This window comes from Setaria viridis, chromosome 5 (assembly GCF_005286985.2).
Source record: "Setaria viridis chromosome 5, Setaria_viridis_v4.0, whole genome shotgun sequence".
In the NCBI taxonomy this organism is placed as follows: Eukaryota; Viridiplantae; Streptophyta; class Magnoliopsida; order Poales; family Poaceae; genus Setaria; species Setaria viridis.
Genome location: NC_048267.2, coordinates 226704 through 246541, shown reverse-complemented (window position 1 = coordinate 246541; position 19838 = coordinate 226704). Strand labels below are relative to the sequence as shown.

The 19838-nt window shown below is 43.0% G+C and overlaps 3 protein-coding genes across 5 annotated transcripts; 2 read left to right on the top strand and 1 right to left on the bottom strand.

The window, feature by feature from the left end:
- The first annotated feature begins 67 nt into the window (after nt 1–67).
- Nucleotides 68–7024, top strand: LOC117855602 (uncharacterized). The gene is made up of 17 exons (XM_034737983.2): nt 68–295; nt 918–1007; nt 1106–1217; nt 2178–2205; nt 2351–2449; nt 2869–2938; nt 3020–3054; nt 3144–3218; nt 3302–3397; nt 3997–4060; nt 4166–4219; nt 4343–4428; nt 4806–4866; nt 4961–5025; nt 5433–5538; nt 6406–6494; nt 6632–7024. The coding sequence occupies exons 1-17, from the start codon at nt 230–232 to the stop codon at nt 6792–6794; spliced, it is 1359 nt and encodes a 452-aa protein (XP_034593874.1). The 5' UTR covers nt 68–229; the 3' UTR covers nt 6795–7024.
- A 216-nt stretch (nt 7025–7240) lies between these two features.
- Nucleotides 7241–11718, bottom strand: LOC117855601 (probable transcription factor GLK2). Of its 3 annotated transcripts, none has more exons than XM_034737981.2 (5): nt 10700–11718; nt 9629–9769; nt 8233–8571; nt 7817–8023; nt 7241–7715 (listed from the first exon to the last, which is right to left on the bottom strand). In XM_034737981.2, the coding sequence occupies exons 1-5, from the start codon at nt 11240–11242 to the stop codon at nt 7560–7562; spliced, it is 1386 nt and encodes a 461-aa protein (XP_034593872.1). In that variant the 5' UTR covers nt 11243–11718; the 3' UTR covers nt 7241–7559. The 3 variants fall into 3 exon arrangements, with proteins under 3 accessions (XP_034593872.1, XP_034593871.1, XP_034593873.1); XM_034737980.2 differs by having other exon boundaries at nt 10694–11716; XM_034737982.2 differs by lacking the exon at nt 7241–7715 and having other exon boundaries at nt 7837–8023; nt 8108–8571; nt 10694–11718.
- A 3927-nt stretch (nt 11719–15645) lies between these two features.
- LOC117856402 (uncharacterized) lies at nt 15646–18761 on the top strand. Its single transcript, XM_034738779.2, has 3 exons — nt 15646–16053; nt 16404–16819; nt 18118–18761. Exons 1-3 carry the CDS (start codon nt 15889–15891, stop codon nt 18554–18556), a joined length of 1020 nt encoding a protein of 339 aa, XP_034594670.1. The 5' UTR covers nt 15646–15888; the 3' UTR covers nt 18557–18761.
- The last annotated feature ends 1077 nt before the right edge of the window (nt 18762–19838 follow it).

Below are 19838 nucleotides of genomic sequence, written 5' to 3'. Positions count from 1 at the left end.
AATCGCTTTGAGCCGTTGGTTCGAAGCAGCATTCTCTCTCTCTCTCTCTCTCTCTCTCTCTCTCTCTCTGTCTCTCTCCCGTTTGTGTTTTCCCCTCGACAGCGGCGGCGGCGGCGGCGGCGGGCGAGGGTTTGGAGGTCAGGAAGCTTGCGGCGCGGCGCAAAACCCTAGCTCCTCGCCCGCTTCTCCTCGCCAAGTGCTCTCCTGTCTCGCCTATCCCGCGGGTGCGATGAGGGTGAAGGTGATATCGCGCTCCACCGACGAGTTCACGCGCGACCGCAGCCAGGACCTGCAGGTAGGCAACACTGCACCGTCGCTTTATATCTAATATAAAAATTGTAGGAGCATCGAATTCGTTCTTCTGCTTCTTCACCCTATGAGTGAGTGACCCAGTCAACTCGGTTTATGAATGAAATCTAGTTGCTGAAGAGTTTCTCTGGCATCTATTTTGTTTTTGGTCCTTGTTCCTGACTAGTGAAAGTATGGTAGCATCAATTTTTGAGGGGACAGTTTGCCCTCAAAAAAAATGAGGGGGCAGTTTAATCCCTTTTTGTCAAAATTATGTTCCCCCCACAAGATGCCGTAGCTTTTTAACCAATTTGACATTTAGGTTGCCCTCTTGCAACTTCCATTGAGGGGTAAAGGCTTGCATTCTGTACACTTACGAGTTTCAGGATGAAGTGTGTGCTAATAAGTGTCGAGTTCCTGTTTCATCATGATAGCAATATAATTTGAAACCTTCAGCATGCACCATCAAATGTAAAAAAGGGTGTACATGATTACGAAATAGTGATCTTTCTGTTTTATCGGATGCAAGTCTTTAAAATATAGCCCAAGTGCATGTCAATCATTTAGGCACTGAAATTTTACTTTCCTCTACCACTGACATTCCCAACTGCACTTATTGGTCTCAACAGAAAGTATTCCGCAACTATGATCCAGGGCTTCGTAGTCAAGAGAAAGCCGTTGAGTACACTCGTGCACTTAATGCTGCAAAGTTAGAGAAAGTATGTTTCTTCCTTTCCTTGAACTCTTGAATTCATGTTTTGTTTCTTTACTTCGTTTTTGTTGTGATGATGAGAAATTTACTGCTCTCGTTCTCCAGATATTTGCTAAGCCATTTATTGGAGCTATGGATGGACATATGGATGCGGTATCGTGCATGGCCAAAAACCCCAATCATTTGAAAGCAATATTTTCTGGTTCAATGGATGGAGGTAATAACCTACTTCTCTAGTAGCTTTTATATTGTTCACTGTGTTTGCACAATATTGCTTGCCTCTTGAGTTGATGGTTCAATCAAATCAAAAACTTATATCAATATATCATACAAGTACACACTTACGGTATCGTGACTTTCTAGTTTCTAGTGTGGGCCTTATTTTTTATACTAATCAGAGATTGTATTCCTGAGTTCATTTGTGTCCTATAACTGTCAACTGCTTCTAGTGAACTCTCGTCGTATTCTTCCCCTGCATAGACAACCTTCCAGTCCTCTGGTTCAGTGACATTTTAGTAATGCTATTTAGGTGTACTTACAAAATGAAATATAGACCTGCAACGTTTCCCTGCATTTGTTTGTAATGGCAGTTAAGCAATATTTGCACTTTCTTGCGAAGAGACGGTAAAATGGCCTTTAGCATGCAGTCAATGGTAATTGCCTTCTGTCACTCATTTGTGGACACTACTGCAAGTCTGTCATGTAAGATACAATTTTCAGGAGTTGACACATAGAAAAGTAATGTATAATGTGAATGCTCGAGAGCAAACAAAGCATTGTCACTGCCAGTTAGAAGGCCTAGAACTTGTTTAGCATACAGTAGGTGACTTGTGCACACCCAAAAAAACATAATTATATGTTGGTCTGAGTTATCAACATAGAGTTAGAAAAGTTATTCCACATTGTGATATATTTACAAATAGTACCATGCTTGTTGTAGCCATGGTATGCAATTCTGCAACCTGATTTTTTATTCAACCATTCCTTAATTGTTGAAAATGGCTCATCCTGTTCATTATGTTTCATATTTTATACTTAACTGTAGAACATTGTTCACCCTCTGCATTACTTTCATATTTTGACATAAAAAAAAGAATCATGATTTACCTTTATCTACCAATCCACTTGAAACTTGGATAATACATGGTAAAATCTAATCTTTCTGTTTTCTTGGCAGATATTCGCCTTTGGGACATTGCTGCGAGGTACTGCTGCTGTAATCTACTTTACTGAGGATCACTTCTTTTGCTTGCCATTCGATATCTGTTTTGTCAATTGGTTCTTGGATCTATATCATTATCTTATATATGAAAGTAATTTATTTTGACTTTTGCATCAATGACAACACAGGAAGACAGTTTGCCAATTCCCTGGACACCAAGGTGCCGTACGAGGTCTAACAACATCCACGGAAGGCGATCTTCTTGTATCATGTGGCGTTGACTGCACGTAAGTTACTTGTGGATATCACCTTCTTTGTCTTTTATAAAGAGGTGTTCTAGCGTCCACTTGGTTCAGGTGGCAGTAATACGTCTTGCGCACTTACATACAACTGAGTAGAACTTACTGTAGGCAACTAGGCATGATATTGGTGGGATTTGGGATAATAAAGCTGAAAGATGCCAATAGTTTAGAGCATCACCTGATAGCCTATTTCTGGAGTGGTTTTGTTGATTTGCCTAAGAATCATCTGTACTAAAAAGCTTGGGTGCCTTCCCATGGGATGTTGGTTTATATGTATTATTCATGTGCTGTCTAGACCCTAATCAATTTTATGAGATTGTAGTGTTGCCAGGTCACAGTGAAGCAATTTTATGATTTCTGCTATCTGTGTTATTACCGTACACTTACCCTCTCATTGGTTGCAGTGTTCGACTCTGGAAAGTTCCAATGCTTAAAATGGTGGACACTAGCGATCACATTGGAGACACTTCCCAGGCATGCACTGGATAGACACATTCTTTTTATTTTACTTGAATTCTGTTTCTCACCTTTTCAATTCACCAACTTGGTCTGCAGCCATCAGCAGTCTATACCTGGAAGCATGCATTCTGGTAAGGGCTTCATTTTTGTCGTACCTTACCTTCCTCTCATTTTTATCTCCAAAAAGTGTAATAATAATCTTTGTGCTCATTACTTTTAGGGGTGCTGACCACCAGTGGGATGGTAATCTTTTTGCAACTGTTGGTGCTCAAGTTGATATATGGGATCCTAACAGGTATAATTTTAATGATTCATTTCTAGAAATTTCAGATTTGTTTCTATGTGTTAACAGCATCAATGCTGATTTTATTTGCACAGGTCGGAGCCAGTAAATAGCTTTGAGTGGGGTAAAGATACAGTTCTTTCTGTGCGATTTGATCCTGGAGATTGCAATATTTTGATTACATCAGCCAGGTAAATTTTCTGTTTTATCGGTAAATTTGATATGTTTCTAATTGTTTTGCTATGGATTTATTAAACCCAGGGCAGCATGCAACTTGAATGAACTGAATGTGCATTTCTTTTTGTGCTTGGTAACCTTAATACCATTGCTTGTTGTCAATGTTATTTTAGTTGTGAAGGGCCTTGTGAGAAAATTTCAGTTCCTTATAATCTTGTTTTCCAGAGGTCAATCACTCTGGTTAGCATGGCCACATCTCACAGATATGTAATGGTATCACCAAGAGGATTAGATATGTCTTGGGAAGACCTTTCCACAATGGCCCATTTTATGGTTGGGCTAGTTTGGCTATATAAGTTCTAGACAGTCTTCACTGTGGTATTTACCTCATTGTTGAGGAGCAAATTGTTGGTTTGGCTGTGGTCACTATAAATTGCTTAACAATGTTTTGATGTCAATGTAGTACTGGAGATACGCTTAACAATGTTTTGATGTCAATGTAGTACTGGAGATATGCTTAACAATGTTTTGATGTCAATGTAGTACTGGAGATATGGACATATGTAACATCTCAATGAAGAGAATGCTGACTTTTGTGGTCTCATTTTTTCAGTGATCGGAGTCTAACACTTTATGACCTGCGCATGTCATCTCCAGCTAGAAAGCTAATAATGAAGGTTAGTTGCATTCTCATTTTTAAATCCTGACAAAATATCCATTTCTTCTAGCCTCTATTTTCGTATCTACTGAATTGTGTACAACCTGATTTATACTTTGCTTAGACAAGGTGCAATTCGGTATGCTGGAACCCAAGGGAGCCCATGAACTTTACTGCTGTAAGATAAATCTTATTTTTATATTTGCTTGAACTGTCAGAAATTCTGGCTATCATAAGTTTAACTAGCTGTTAAGTCTGGCACTCCAGCATTTCAGAACTGATGTCTTTTTTTTTTGGCTAGGCAAATGAAGACACAAACTGTTACTCCTTTGATGCTAGAAGGCTGGATGAAGCCAAAATTGTTCACAAAGGCCATGTTTCGGCAGTGTAAGTGTATTTTTCAGAAAAATTATCTTCTTTGCTATTTTTTTAAGTAGATGAATATTAAGGAAAGATTGAAGAACCTATGAATATTGCCCTGGCTGGTATATATCTCTTATCAATTTGAAGAACATTGGAATGAATCGAAGGGTACATAGAGAAAACAAAACTGGATTTGGCACTTAGTTCTGTGGTGGGTTTGCTACTTTGTCTTGCCATTGATCAATTATGTCTCGACTTCTGAAGACACACTTGTTGTGCTCCTCATAAGCACAGAAGATATTATTTTGTGTAGTTGATCTGTACTTGTCAAATTCATAGCATGCCTGTTTAGTTTCTTCTTTTAATTTGTGGGGTCATCTTACATGGATTTGGGTTTTCAGGATGGATATTGACTACTCACCGACAGGGCGTGAATTTGTTACTGGTTCCTATGATAGAACAGTATGTTAACCCCTAAAGATCTTGCAATGTTTTCATACTCTTGAGTATGTATTTGTGATTTCTACTAGTTGACATATATATAATACTTTTGCAGGTAAGGATTTTTAATTATCTTGGTGATCATAGCAGAGAGATTTACCACACCAAGAGGATGCAAAGGTTCTTCTACTACACCACTTTTGCAGTTTTCATTTTTTCCCCTTTAGTTATTGTTGGTGCTCTCATCTTTTAGACCAGAGTCCAGAGTGGGATTTTATGCCTAACTTATAGCCTCTATCTTTTTTCTTTGAGACCAATTACTGCCTATTTATGTTGCCCTCAAAATCTCTATGCTGTTATATTGAGTGGATCGGTTGGGAGGTCCGCCTATGTTGATATAGGTCTCCAAATGGGGCGTGGGGCATACTTGTACTGAATTTGATTTCTGTATGGTTTCGGAAACTAGTTCAGTACTAATGAATTCTTGATTTTTACATTCTATGCATCTTTTTTCTGAAAGATATCTCTTGGTATTTACCACAAATGTTATTGTAAGTTTCTAATCGATTTACCATACAACTTTGAAGGGTGTTTTGTGTGAAGTACACCTATGACGGGACCTATCTAGTCTCTGGCAGTGATGATACAAATCTTCGGCTGTGGAAGTCCAAAGCTTCGGAACAACTCGGAGTTGTAAGTTTTCTAATGCCACTCACTGCTTGCAAGTTGCTGTGTGTTTGGGCTTGTTTGTTGCCTGCTGTTATTCAGAGTCCTTGCCGAGTTCCGGTGGTAGCTTTTCTGGCAAGTTCACATGGCACCTGGATTATGAATGTAGATGCTCTTTAATATGTATTTTTCAATAAGGATCCGAGTGGATGAATTGTACAGACCATTTGACCCATCATATAGTTATTTTCCTTTACCATTAATGACACGGTCCATGCATAGAGAAGTGAACCAGCAGCTAAGTGGGATTACATGGTGAGTCAGCTCAGTGGCGTCCCCTGACCATGTTTGGTCTAACTTTTTTTTGTTTTTGGGGGTCAGTTGATTTCAATATTGGAAATTACCTGCTTGCTTGAAAACTGCTGCATTAGCTATTTGGTGCCTGCGCATTTTGGGTCCAGAATAGTTTTGGTCTTGTGTGCATTAGGTGGCAGCTTGCTTCAGGAACTCCTAGTGAGAACATGTATGTGGATTGTGGAAGCAAAGCAATGCTCTTTTCTTCAGTCTCCTTCAGTGAGGGATTCTGTTTTGGAATCATTTGTGTAGCTTAGCTTGTGAGGTCAAAGACATGTATGATTGAAACTGATGAGGGGCATGATTGTGCCTTGTTCTTGTTAGTGGTTGCACTGCTTGTTTCCGCATTTGCTCACTTTCTCTTTTATTAGCTTATGGACACCTATATATGTTTGCACTAGTTACCTTTGGTAACTTGTGATTTTTTAGTTTGTGGGCAAAAAATATCATAGGTTGTGCATAATCTCTACTCTCTAGGGGAGTTCATTAACGAATCGCTGTCGAGTCCTGTATGTGATTGTGAATAAATCTCTTGTGCAGCTTCTTCCACGGGAGCGCAAAAAACAAGAATACCTGGATGCTGTGAAGGAGAGGTACAAGCACCTCCCAGAAGTGAAGCGGATTGTGCGGTAAGCTACTATTGCCTTCTTTTTGGCATGCATGGGGAAATACTTGATGGAGTCTCTTGCCATTAGTAGTTGATGAGCTTCTAGTGTCTCTTACCATTAGGTTGCTTAATGGTTGCACCATTGATTTGTTATTGCAGGCATCGACACCTACCGAAGCCAATCTACAAGGCAGCCAACATGCGGCGTACGATGATTGAAGCCGAGAACCGGAAAGAGGAGAGAAGGCGAAAGCACAGCGCTCCAGGGAGCATGCCCGTGCAGCCCTTCAGGAAGCGAAGGATCATCAAAGAAGTTGAGTAGGGGTAGTAGGGTTTGCACAGGGCCTTGTTGTTCCTGTTGGTTGGGCTCGAAACGTCAAGTTGTCGTGGAGTTTGTTGAGGACATGTTGAGAATGTATGCGGGCGTTGAGATTTGGGACCGGTAGCTGAAGTTTTTCCCCGCCTACGTGCATGTGCTGTATCGATTTTGTTTTGAAATTACAAATCTTTCTATATATATATAATATGGAGCCAGCGGTTTTTACCACTGTAGTATAACTGTAACATTCTTTTATTCTGAGGGAAGGCAGCGTGACTTTATGAAGGGCGCACTGCCGGATGAAGTCGTTGGTTGGGACCATGCCTCCATGAGAGCATGTCCAGCAGCAGTCTGTCGTCCAAGCTAGGCTTTCATTAGTTAGTATCTTTCTTTCCAGGTCATATATTAGTAGCACTACACTCACTCGTCGGATGTTCCTCTTGCATGCATTGCAATAAATAATTCCGTTTATTTATTACACATGCACGGATCACATAGTTTCATCAGTCCCGTTCCGGCCGAGTAGAATACATTACATACGCAAGAAGCTCTCAACTCTCAAATAGGCCTAGCTAGCTAGCAGCTAGTAGATCACTAGTAGACAGGTAGTGTGCATGTATTATTAGCTGAGAGCAAAAACTAGTCAATAACGACGTAGATTGACAGGCTCATCAAGCCAATCATATCCATTGCTGCTACACTAGCTAGCCACTAGTTTATTATTGTACATGTCGGCGAGTACGTAGTTGCCACATCATCATCGATGGATCAGCCGGTGGAGGACGCCGGTGGGATCTTGGGTATGCCTTGCTTGTGCAGCTCGGACATGACGCTGTCGAGGGAGGGCGGCTTGAGACCCAGCGGCAGCGGCAGCCATGGCTTCACTAAAACGTCTCCAATGGCTGCGTCGATGCTCTCCTTGGACTATTAATTCCATTCCAAGTAGTCGATGGATAGATCATAATTAATATTATACATACACATATATGCAATTAAAACTACTAATATATGCAGCTAGCACATACCGGGTGCGCGTCGAGCTGAAGCTGCAACTCGGCGAGCTTTGTAGTTGTCGTCGTCGGCGGGGGCGGCGGCGGAGGCACCATCACGGGTGGTCTGCTGTACATGGGGTGCGGAAACCTGGGCAGCTGGACCATGGCGGGCGGAGGAGGCACGCACGGCGTCCCTTGCGTCACTGCTGCCTGCGGCGGAGCCCACTTCGTCCTGCCCGCCTGCAGATTATTAGACGATGCATGGTAAATAATCACCAGTCAGTCAATATATATAATTACTACTCCGATCCATATATATGCTACCGATTGCATTGCAGCCAAAGCTGAGAACGCAAGCTGCCAAATTGTAAACCAAAAGGAGCTGGAGCGAGCGAGTCACATGCATGCACCACTATAGCAACAGCATGCAAGGCAGGACGAGCACGCACGTTGTACTGCTGGTGCCAGTAGCCCGGGTCCACCCACGGCCGGGGCGGCGCCAGGTGCCGCGGCCACACCGGCAGCATCGTCGCCGGAGCCTCCACCGCCGCCGTGGGAGGGTGGCCCCACACGTGCAGCGGCCGGCAGAAGGGCGGAGGAGGAGGAGCCATGGCCGGCGGCGGCGGCGGCGGGAACCCGATGGTCGGCACCACCCACGGCGGCCCTGCAGCAGCTGCCGCCTCCACCTTCCTCGCCACCGGCGCCGCCGCGTACAGCTGCCGCTTCTGCGCCCAGGTGGCGGCCTCCGCCTCCCGAGCCATCAGGTGCTTTCTGTGCGACCGGTACTTCTGCACACACACCATGAGTAAAATTAACTAAATCATGCAGCAGCAGCAGCATCCATGCGAAATGTGACGGCACGAGATGTTTAATCATGCACATGTTAGTTTAGTTTCACCATCACACATATATAAGTACGTATGACACAGCAAGATGCATGGTGCCAATCTACGGCACAAGGATTAATTATTTAAATAAATAATTAAAGAAAACTTTTGTGATGGTCTCATCGGGGAGGTGACAGAGCATGCGCGCAGCAAGGTGGGAGGGGCCCGGCCGGGCCTGGAGGGACAGGCAGGATGCCGCAGCAGCAGCAAGGCCGATGCAGCGCCGGTACCACTCTCCATGGAAACAGTTTGGCGTCTCCTCCTTGCACGGTTTCAGCAAAGGAATATTTGCAGTCCAATCCAATTTGCTATGCCTTTGCTTTGCTTCTGCAAGCCTGCAACATAGATAATGCATGCCACCTGCTGTGTGCGTGCATGTTTCAAACATATGGAGTATATATGCTTTATTTCACTTTTAGCAGCTAGCCCATTGCATGTACTGACTCGCTTGCTTTGGCAGAGACCCAGAGCCAGATCGAGCCTCTGGTAACGCATGCATGATCCATAGTCTCTCCTCAATAAAAATGAGGGGGATTTTTTTTTTAAAAAAAAACAGAAGATGATTCTTCATTCACATGATGATCACCTAGCTAGCTACCATGTAGAACAATGTACTGCACTGGTACTATCACTGGCATGCATGGACAATGCTCCATATGTCGTGTGTTCCCTAGCTAGATCAGGCCGCCACTGTAATAGTATATACTTGTTATGCTTATTACATCCAAACTAAAGGACAAACTAATGAAGCACATGAGATATCGCAAACTACAACCTGCATCGACGACGCTCAATAATACCATTCAGCTTATATATTGTATGTGGAGCTTTTGCATGTATTATTGTAAGACCACCGGCTTGTTATATGTTGTTCATCCAACATGCATGTATAACAATGTTAATGGGCACACTGACTGACATATGTGCAAATCAGCAAATGGGTAGAGCAGGTAGGTACCTGGAGGTGGCTTGCAATGTTGTGTCGTGTGAGGCCCTCTATCCCCATGATCTCGAGGATCCGTGACGGCACGGCCTTGTCGATGCCCAGCTGCTCCACCGCCTGCACGAACCGCCGGTGCAACTCCGGCGTCCAGTCCACCTGTGTACGTAACATCATGTACATGTTAACATGCATGCATCTTGATTTAATTTTCTGATGAATAATACATGCATCCGCCCATGCACACGCATGCTGCATGCATGCTACATGCATAAAGGGAAATGAAAGCAAATCAAAGAAAAATGAAAAAAAAGAGCAATCCGTAAAAAGTTGCTAGATTTTATCCTTACTGCATATGGGAGCCAAGACAAGATAGGCTGTGCAACCTGTGCCGGGGAAAGGGTCAAAAAGATAGCAAGGCTACTGTTTGTCCTTGGTACGTATATGCGAGCAGCTGGTTGGGTTGGGACTGGGAGATGACTATGAGATCCATCCATCCCGTGACACCCCTCTGCCTCTGGCTCTTTCATTTCAGCATGCTGCTGCTGCTGCTGCTGCTGCCAATTATCATCCGGGGGAAAAGGGTATAACACATGCACGGGGATTCATTGGCCGCCGCCCAGCAGCCTACTGCTATCTATTTCATGCAACAAGAGCAGCTAGCTAGTAGCTGTGATGATCTGGGCGAGTGATCCATGGCTAGCTGTGACTTGCCTCCTGCAGCTACAGGGTGCAGGCCAGCCAAATCCACGTCTCCCTCCCATGGATGCTAGCTCAGCTCAGCTCCATCCCGTGATCGATGCATGCCTGTACCAGCCACTTTATTTGCTTGTGTGTTGTGCGTCAGATCTGATCGAATCATCTATATCGATCTGCAAGATTTGATTTTTCTTTTCTTTCTTTCCAACAAATGAAGAGAAGAGATCAGCTAGCTAGCGGAGATTACTATTATTATTATTACTACTATATACTCCGATCCTTGCACCTCGATTCCATCTACTCTTCTTGACATAGTATAGTATATATATATGTATATATATGTACATCATATCTAGCTAGGGCAAGTAGTGGATAAGGTCGTACCTTCACCTTCCGCTTGCCGTTGGAGTCCTTGCCCGCCGACGCCTTCTTCTTGCTGTGGCCACCCGCCGCCGCCGACGACTTGGTGTCGGACCCGGCCCCGGCGCCGGCAGAATCCTCCTCCGTCGTCGTCACCTCATCCCCGTTCCTCTTCCTCGTCACTACTACACCTCCTGCTGCTGTTTTTTCGTCATCGTCTGCCTTCGTCTCTTCTGCTGCTGCTGTCTTCGCCGCTACTTGTTCTTGCTTCTCGTCCGGCGGCTTGGCCTCAGCGCCGCCGCCGCCGTCTGCCGCCGCCGGGCTCGTCTCCGGCGAGGAGAACTCGGCGAGAAGCGACTCGGTGGGGTCGACCTCCAGGTCGGGGAGGATGTCCCCGTCGGCGTCGAAGAAGGGCATGTCGCAGCAGCTGCTGAAGTCGATGTAGTCCAGCAGGTTGTCGTCCACCATGAAGTCGTCGGTGCCGGCGGACGTCGGGAACCCGACATGGTCGCCGACGAACCCGCGCTGATCCGCCGCCTTGCTAGGGCTCCGAAGGCTCGACACCTCAAGCATCGACGACGATCAACCTGCTGCTGCTGCACAGGCTAGCTGCTTCGATCTAGCAGTACAGTAGTGGCAAGCAACAATCAGTACCTGGCCTGCTCTACTAAATTGCTAGCCAGGTCGCTCGCTCTTGGTACAGATGCAATCAGCTGTATGTGTCTAGTTTAATTTTGATCGTAATCGCCGGCAATAAGGGAGAAAGAGAGAGAGGTATATGCCAAGCAAGCTGATAGATGGATGAGCTCAGTAGTGTGTAATAAGGATGGAGATCTCTGCTGCCCGGCGAATGGATAGAGCAGCTAGCTGCAAGAGCGAGATAGAGGGGAAAGAAAGAGGAGGAAGATGAGAGCAAAGGACTAGCTACAAGACTAGTTTGGTGGTGATTTTGGAGTATTAGGGCCAGGACAGGAGGACGCATGTCCACCACAAATAAACCCGCCCTCCTCCGTCCTTTGCACTAGCTCAGATCTCTCTCTCTCTCCCTCAGCTCTCCCCACTTGCTTTATAGTCTTCTTTTGTGGTAACGCCAACGCCCGTCTCTCTCTCACTCCCGTGTGCATACATTACATTACATTATTGTACACCGACTGGTAGCGTGCCAGACACTACACTGTTGGCATCGATCCGCAGCGTTTATCTCGACCTGCATATCTCAGTGCCTGCCGACCGGCTAAATTTGACCAACAAAAATGTCCTTTTCCATTGTAACGCAAAATGTATTTGTACCTCCGGCCACCACAGTCACAATCTGCATCCTCTGTGTGTGTGCGTGCGTGTCTCCTAGCTCACTGTTAAGTACGGCCTAGCTAGCTATTATAATTAATATTTCCCTAGCTATTGAATTTTATAAAAGTGATCAAACCTTTGACCATGAGCTAATATACAGATAATGACACTCAAATAATGTGACAAAAAAGAATTATTACTATATAATATATAATACATATGTCTTGAGCTCCTTCAAAAAGTACCTAGCTAATATATCAAGAACCTGATCTAGTCAAATAAAGTAGTGCATCGTATTCGCATGTTATATATGTCGGTTTCTCTTCTTTAGGACTCTATAAATATATCCTTTGATAATTGCTATCTATGATTTTATAAGTAGAGAAATTTAGAATGGTTGGAAAAAAAATATGGCTAAAGATCGATTTTGCAGAGTCAAACTAGGCACTGTTGTAAAAATGAATTGAGGGAGTATATCTGTACAGACATTAATTATATATGTCCAAGTTCAATTGTAACACGTACTCTTGGTCGTTCGGAATATCTAAAAAGGAAATAAAGTTGGTATATCTGCCACATAAAGCGTTTTTAGAGCAAGTAAACAAATTAAAGCACGAACAAAAAAAAGAGAGGAACCGATGATGGCAGTTGTAGCCAACTTTTCTTTAGCAAACAATGATTCGTACGTTGGTGATCTCGATCTGCCGGTTGCAGTTGCAGCTAGCAGCACTGTGCGTGTAGTGTAATGTACCGCTACTACATAACAGATCGATCGATATGCGTTTGTGATCGATCGATCATGTAGCCTAACACCTAGCACGTCAACAAACTGAACCTGCGTACGTCATATGCAACAGGGTGAATGTTTCTGATGGATTTACTTATTTTAATTAATTACTCCTTGCGTTTGTGATTTGGCTGCGACCCGTCTAATTGCATTGCTTTGGCGCACGTTTCAAAATTACTAATTATGTGAAGCTGCTGGATCGATCTGAAAGAATAGAAATTGCGTTGACGGAGTAGGTATGTAGTAGTAAGAAACATAGCACGTGGTGATGGAGGCAACACGGCAGTACGCACTTAGCTAGTCTGCAGCTAGCTAGGGCCCATATATGCATGCATATCGATCTATCCTGTTCGATCCGTCTCCATCATCGAGCAGCATTGTGTGCGTGTGTTGTGTTTGTGCACACAAACCACTTACTACTATACATGCTGCTGCAATGCATGTAAGTATTGGTGTTTCGCAAAACAATATACTATCCCCCTTCACAAATACTCCTTCCGTTCCAAATTACAAGTCATTCCAATTTTAACTAAAACACTAAAAGTATCGTTATATTTGTTATAAAATATACATTTGAGTACATCGCACATTTTGAGATGCTTAATGGTGGATATGTGAGAAAATTAAAGGTCAAAGTTTAAACAGTAGCTAGAGCAAAGTTATGAGGTTAGTAGAAACTTTTTGTTTTATTACCAAGGCTCCTATACAGTGAGTGGAAGGGACTGAGAGATGCCATGGATATCGATCAGCTGGAGATAGCTAGAGGGGACGACGACTGTCGATGGCCTGTGGTGTCTCCTCCGGTCTCTTGTGCACTGTTTGCATTGGGCGGATGATGCATGCATGATACGAGCTAATATATATAAAAGGCATGCAGTCCCCTCTTTAATTTTGCCCTACAAATAATACTGCAAGATGCCATCATGTACTATCACTTGTCTTCTTTCCCTATGTATAATGCTTATATAGTAGGAGTATGTGTACTAGCTATGTGCACGTAGGGCGTAGGCCACAGGAGACGTGTCATTTCATACTGCATTCAGCCGCTCATCACGGTCTTTGCCATTTCACCCTCCTCTCCATAACTATTGATAGAGTCCAATTTTGAAAATCAGATCGCCCAAACTTTTAAAACTCCCTTTAAATATTTTTTAAAGCAAGCAATTATTTTTTAAAAAGTTTTCAAATATTTTTGCATGCTACTTTGTAGGGGACAACAAATGAACAACAACACGCTCGTCGGGTTGCCATAGACGGTAGTGGTTGATATATGTTGCCCATGGGTCTTTTTTTTCGATCTGGATGTTCTTTTCTTCTCCCTAGCGGCTACTGATTACAGGTAGTTTTCATCTTTTGTGCTAATCCTCATTAAACATAGCAGAACAATTAATTTATTTTAAATTTTCCTAGAAGGCCTAAAGATTCTACCATTGGATTTGTAGAGACGATCGTTGTTTATAAAAATAACCATAGATCTAATATATTTCCGAATTATCATATTGTACCATTATAATAAATAACCTGAAACGACACCTAAATCTACATCTAAAAATTATGAGTATTTGCCAATATTGTGGGAAATGACCTAAATTAACCACTAAAGTTGCATCTAATTACCCACCTCTATTCTTGTTATTAAAAATAACATGAATTTATACAATTATGAAAAATAACTTAAAGTAACCTTTAAATTCATGCTTGAATTATATGCAATTATGCTATTATCATTAGAAAAAACTAAACTAATCTCATAAAATTACATCTAAAATCATCCACCTCTACCACACTATTAAAAGAAATAATCCAAAATATCTGTTGTTCATCTAATTAAGTTACTCAATTCTTCTATTAGAGTATTTTGACAATGATTAAAAAAAATGAGAGCCCCACATCCAGAGTAATCTTATGGTGGAAAAATTTGAGGTACCTAAACAGCTAAAGAGGTTACCAAATAAGTGGGACCAAGTACGAAAAACAATGAGACTTGATCCAATTTAATTAGATTTTTATTACCTTTCCTCATATCAATGACTAGCAAAAATTTAAACAAAAGTACCTGGAATGGAAGTTCGACATCTCAGACACTACATGTAGGTTCAAACGCTTATTCATGCCATGAAAAAAAAATTCAATTGGTAAGATCAAAATTGGGATGCTAAATCAACAAAGCGGGATTGCTCAAACTAAATTTCAGTTAAGCACATATTGAGCACACTTGGAGGTGCGAGAGAAAAATTAAAGTACACGTGTATTGTGTTAGAAAATTAACAATATACACATATGACCAGGTACTTGGAGATCCGGCCGGGGATACCATCTCATCTCATATTCTCATCGATAGCAATGGCATGCATCAAAGAGGGACTGAGTGCGCCTGTCAACGTATCATGTGTCAACGTCTACTTTCAAAATACATATCGTCTCCATTGGCCATCCTTCACCACTCAGGCAGGAGCTAGTGAAGTCATCATGCAAACTGAGGCAATAAAATCTTTGCATTATTTATTATCTAAAAACATTGCAGGAAACTTTATTTTTTTTTAGAGGAGCAGGAAACTTTATTTTTTTAGAGGAGCAGGAAACTTTGAGAGAGGAGGCATGATCGGCATGGGCCGAGCCCGTCACCGGCAATCTTCCGCTTTGAGATTCGTGCAATTAATACAATCAATGGTGCAGATACCCGAGCTCCAACCTAGCTGGTCGCCGCCGGGGAAGAAGAAAGGAAGAGGAAGGGTTTGATGGGCCAAGGTGAGCTGGAAGATGAAACCCCCCACCGACGGCGGCCGGGTGTGCAAGCAAAACAAATAATAAGTGGGCCGTTTTCCCAGCCCACGTCGGAATCCAATCCAAGACGACGACTTGCTGCTGCTTCTGGAAGCTTCCGCTCCCGACTCCATATTCTCCTCACCAGCCGTAGCCTCCCCCCTCTCCTCCTCCTTCCTCCCGCACCGCGCAACTCCAGCTCCACCTCCCTGACCCGGGCTCAGGCCTCGACCGTCACCGGGGGGCGGGGCACCAAAGGCCGGTCAAGATTCGAGAGGCCGGTCCAGCCAAGCGTAGGGCCTCCGACTCCTCCTCCACCTCGTCCGCGCGCGCCGCCCGCCGGCGCAAGGAGGCGCCGCCCCCGCCGCCGCCCAGGGAGATGGGCGTCGACTACTACAAGGTCCTCGGCGTCGACCGCGGCGCCGGCGACGACGACCTCAAGAAGGCCTACCGGAAGCTCGCCATGCGATGGCACCCCGACAAGAACTCCACCAACAAGAAGGAGGCGGAGGCAAAGTTCAAGCAGATCTCTGAGGCATACGAGGTTGCTTTCCCACCAATACCTCTCTTTCCCTTGCAAAGATTACTGTTTGATTCGCCAGCTAGTAGTATATTATATCGCCCGGCAATTATTTATTGTGATGATGTACATTGTGAGAGTTAGCCTTTCCCAAATAAGGTGCTGATGAGGAAAACGATGAAGAACAGTAGATGCATGTTCTATAGGGACTTTCTCTTCATCCATATGTTAGCTTATCGATTGGAGGCTTTGATTATCATCACAATCGTTTTATACATTCCACTCTGTGCTTTGCATTTTTCTGGTAGCAGTAGATCTTTCCCCCCATATCCAGTTCTTGCATCTATTGAACAATGCTATGTGTCACCTCTCAGGTACTTAGCGATCCCCAGAAGCGCACAATCTATGATCAGCTAGGGGAAGAAGGGCTCAAGGGACAGCCACCTCCAGGGGCAGGAGGTCCTGGAGCATCTCCCTTCTTCCCTGGCGGGGCTCATTCCACCTCCTTCCATTTTAATCCAAGGAGCGCGGATGATATATTTAAAGAGTTCTTTGGATTCTCCGGCATGGGTGGCATGGGCAGCATGAGAGGGGAACCAGGATTCCAGCGGTCTATGTTTGGCAATGACTTCTTTCCTTCACGCTATGGCGGTGAGGGTTCCACCAGTATGCAGCAGCCATTACACAAGGCAGCTCCCATTGAGAATCGGCTTCCAGTTAGTCTTGCAGATCTGTACAAGGGTGTGACAAAAAAGATGAAAATCTCAAGAGAGACTATAGATGCCCATGGGTAAGCTTCATCCATTATTTAAGAACCTTATCAAGTACACACATCGTCAATGAGAATTGTGGTATGTGTATTGTGTAAGCTCCTTTTAAGGAATTCTCTCATAGTGGACTAGACTATTTACTTGTTTATGCCATATGCCCACACACAGCTGCTGCAGTGAGATGAGGTTTGCTGTTGAACTACTTCAAATAGCATGTTAACTTGATGTAGACATAATCACTAACATGTTAGCTTCGACAGAAGCTACCAGATTCATCATGAAACTTAACATTTAATAACTCATCTTTATTTGAAATGTCACATTTTCATAGAAAATTGCTTGTCAGAGTGTCACCATGTACACTTTTTCTTTGAATGTCATATGTTTTGAACTGGAGGGAAGTAGAATTAAGGTGTTGCAGCACTGCCACAACATCCACTGTTTGTGATGAAGACTATATTAACCCTTCCTTCGTATCAATCATCTTATTTCCTTGCCAAAGGCCAAGCATAATTGATTACTCGGTCTTGCTCTCTATGATCAATCCTTAGGGTGTGTGAAGCATAATTGATCAATCATTTTATTTCCTTGCCAAATGCCAAGCATAATTGATTACTCGTCTTGTTCTCTATGATCAATCCTTAGGGTGTGTGAATTGAGCTGAATATGCTTCATTATTTTCTCTGGATTCAGTTTATATATTCAGAAACTTGACCCTGTATAACATGCAAACAGCAATGGATAAGATGGAATAAACATTTCCATATCTTGTAAATGTAGCCATCAGAGACAAATCCAAGAATCATTTCCTGAGATTCAGATACTATTTTCTATCCTGGCCTTGTGGTGTCGCACAAATGACCTGCACATTTAATTATAGTGACTGATAGGCTAAGATACAGTTTTTCTGTTTAAAAATTCTGTGCTAGTTAACGCTAAACTTAGCAATCATGCTGCATTGCATGTGCTGTTATACTAAACGGATTGCCATCATGTACCCGTCAATCTATCATTTACTTCTCTAGCATTGCTGACATTTTATTACTATGGAATTACCATTCCATCTTTACGTTTTGTTATACCTTACCTTTCATGTTCCCTTTTCAATAATCCTAATCTGATCACTGCTGGTGCATGAACTGGTAAAAAGTATGACTCATTCGCTTTTCATGTTCCCTTTCATGTTGTCTATTTTTCCGGAACAAATCTGCAATTGTTAAGCATTGTTTATGCATCACTCATTCGCTCTAGTTGAAGATAAAAATGTCAATGCTGGCTTCAGTTTTTTCCCTAATCTTACTATTTTCAATGTAAACAGGAGAGTCTCACACGTGGAGGAAATTCTGACAATAGATGTAAAGCCTGGTTGGAAGAAGGGGACAAAGATAACATTTCCTGAGAAGGGAAATGAAGCTCCAAATATGAGACCTGCTGATATTGTTTTCATCATTGACGAGAAGCCCCACGACGTTTTCACTCGGGATGGGAATGATCTTGTCATGACTGAGAAAATCTCTCTGGTTGAAGCACTGACGGGCTATACTGCACGTGTTACTACGCTTGATGGACGGAGCCTGTCATTGCCCATTAACTCAATAATCCATCCCAGCTACGAAGAGGTAATCCCTGGAGAGGGCATGCCGATACCCAAGGACCCCACTAAGAAGGGAAATCTGCGGATTAAGTTCAACATCAAGTTCCCTTCCAGGCTGACTTCGGATCAAAAGGCTGGGATCAAGAAGCTATTAGGTTCTTAGGCCTGCTCAAAGGTCATTCTATGGTGAGAGTTATTGTGAATATTGCCAGTAACTGGCTAGGTAGATTTCTACTAGTCTGGGAAGCAGGATACAACAAGTAAAAAAGAAGTGGAGAATCATTCTATAACATATCTGTAACCGGGTGGTCATTATGTGTTGGTTTTTATCCCGATATTGAAGATTTCCCATCGGGTAGTTGTTTGAATTGTTGAATGAATGGGCTGTCACATCCGGTTTATCCGGTTTTAAAGGCAAAACCGGATACATAAATCAACGTGTGTTTGGATCAAATTATACACATGTGACAATTTCAGTGAATATCAAAGTCAATCTCATAACGTAAATATAAAGAGAGTATATAATTATTACATGATCGACATCTTTTAAATTGAATAGCACAAAAGTTTTTATTATCGTAGTGGATCTTCAACAAGTACGACGACTCCATAGGTAGTTGATTGGAAGAACACATACGCTCAGTACTCCTCCCAATCTTGTAGAACCTTCGCAGCGTTGATTTGTTCTGAGCAGCGCAACGTTGATTTGTTCTGAGCAGCGGTTTTAGCAAGGGTGAGTACATTTATAGTTGGTACTTAGTAAGTGTGGGGAATGTGTAGTGTAAGGCCAATCAAGGATATGCTAAGGTTTAATAGCATTTCAACATTTTAATTGGTTGGTCAAGTTTTATTAGCATTTACTGTACGTAAGTTTATACCACCCATATTAAATATGAACATAAATAGAGATAACAGAAATAAATAACAACAATTTAATTTATCTTTCGATAATTTAATCATGTGAGGGTCCAAGCCGCTCTTAATCGTAAGCACGACTGATCGATCAGTTTTACACTCTGCAGAGGTTGCCCACAAGTCGCGTAAAAGTTCGACCCAACCATGCTGCGCGGGCTAGGCACAATACCACACTTCCGAGGTGTGATTGCATAGGGACGCTACGAGGCCTTTACAAAGATTCCTTTGTAAGTGGCAACCCGCTAAGGTTTCCGAATTAGTAGCAGAGCATAAACCTCCCTAGTGGGCATAGTGTCTTAGCAAAGCTCACTTCCTAAGAGGATCGGGTTATACCCTATATGCCGCCGCCCCTCTTGTCTTTTCGGTAAGATTACCCCAGACTAAAGTCTTTAATTAATTAACTAAGACCAGAGCCATTTAGTTCTTGTGGTTGTACTATTTTCCCGGGTGGTTCTCCATGTTCCAATTAAGCAAGGAATCTTGTGTATTAATGAAAGGTATAGCATAAATAAAACTAGTTTAATAATTGA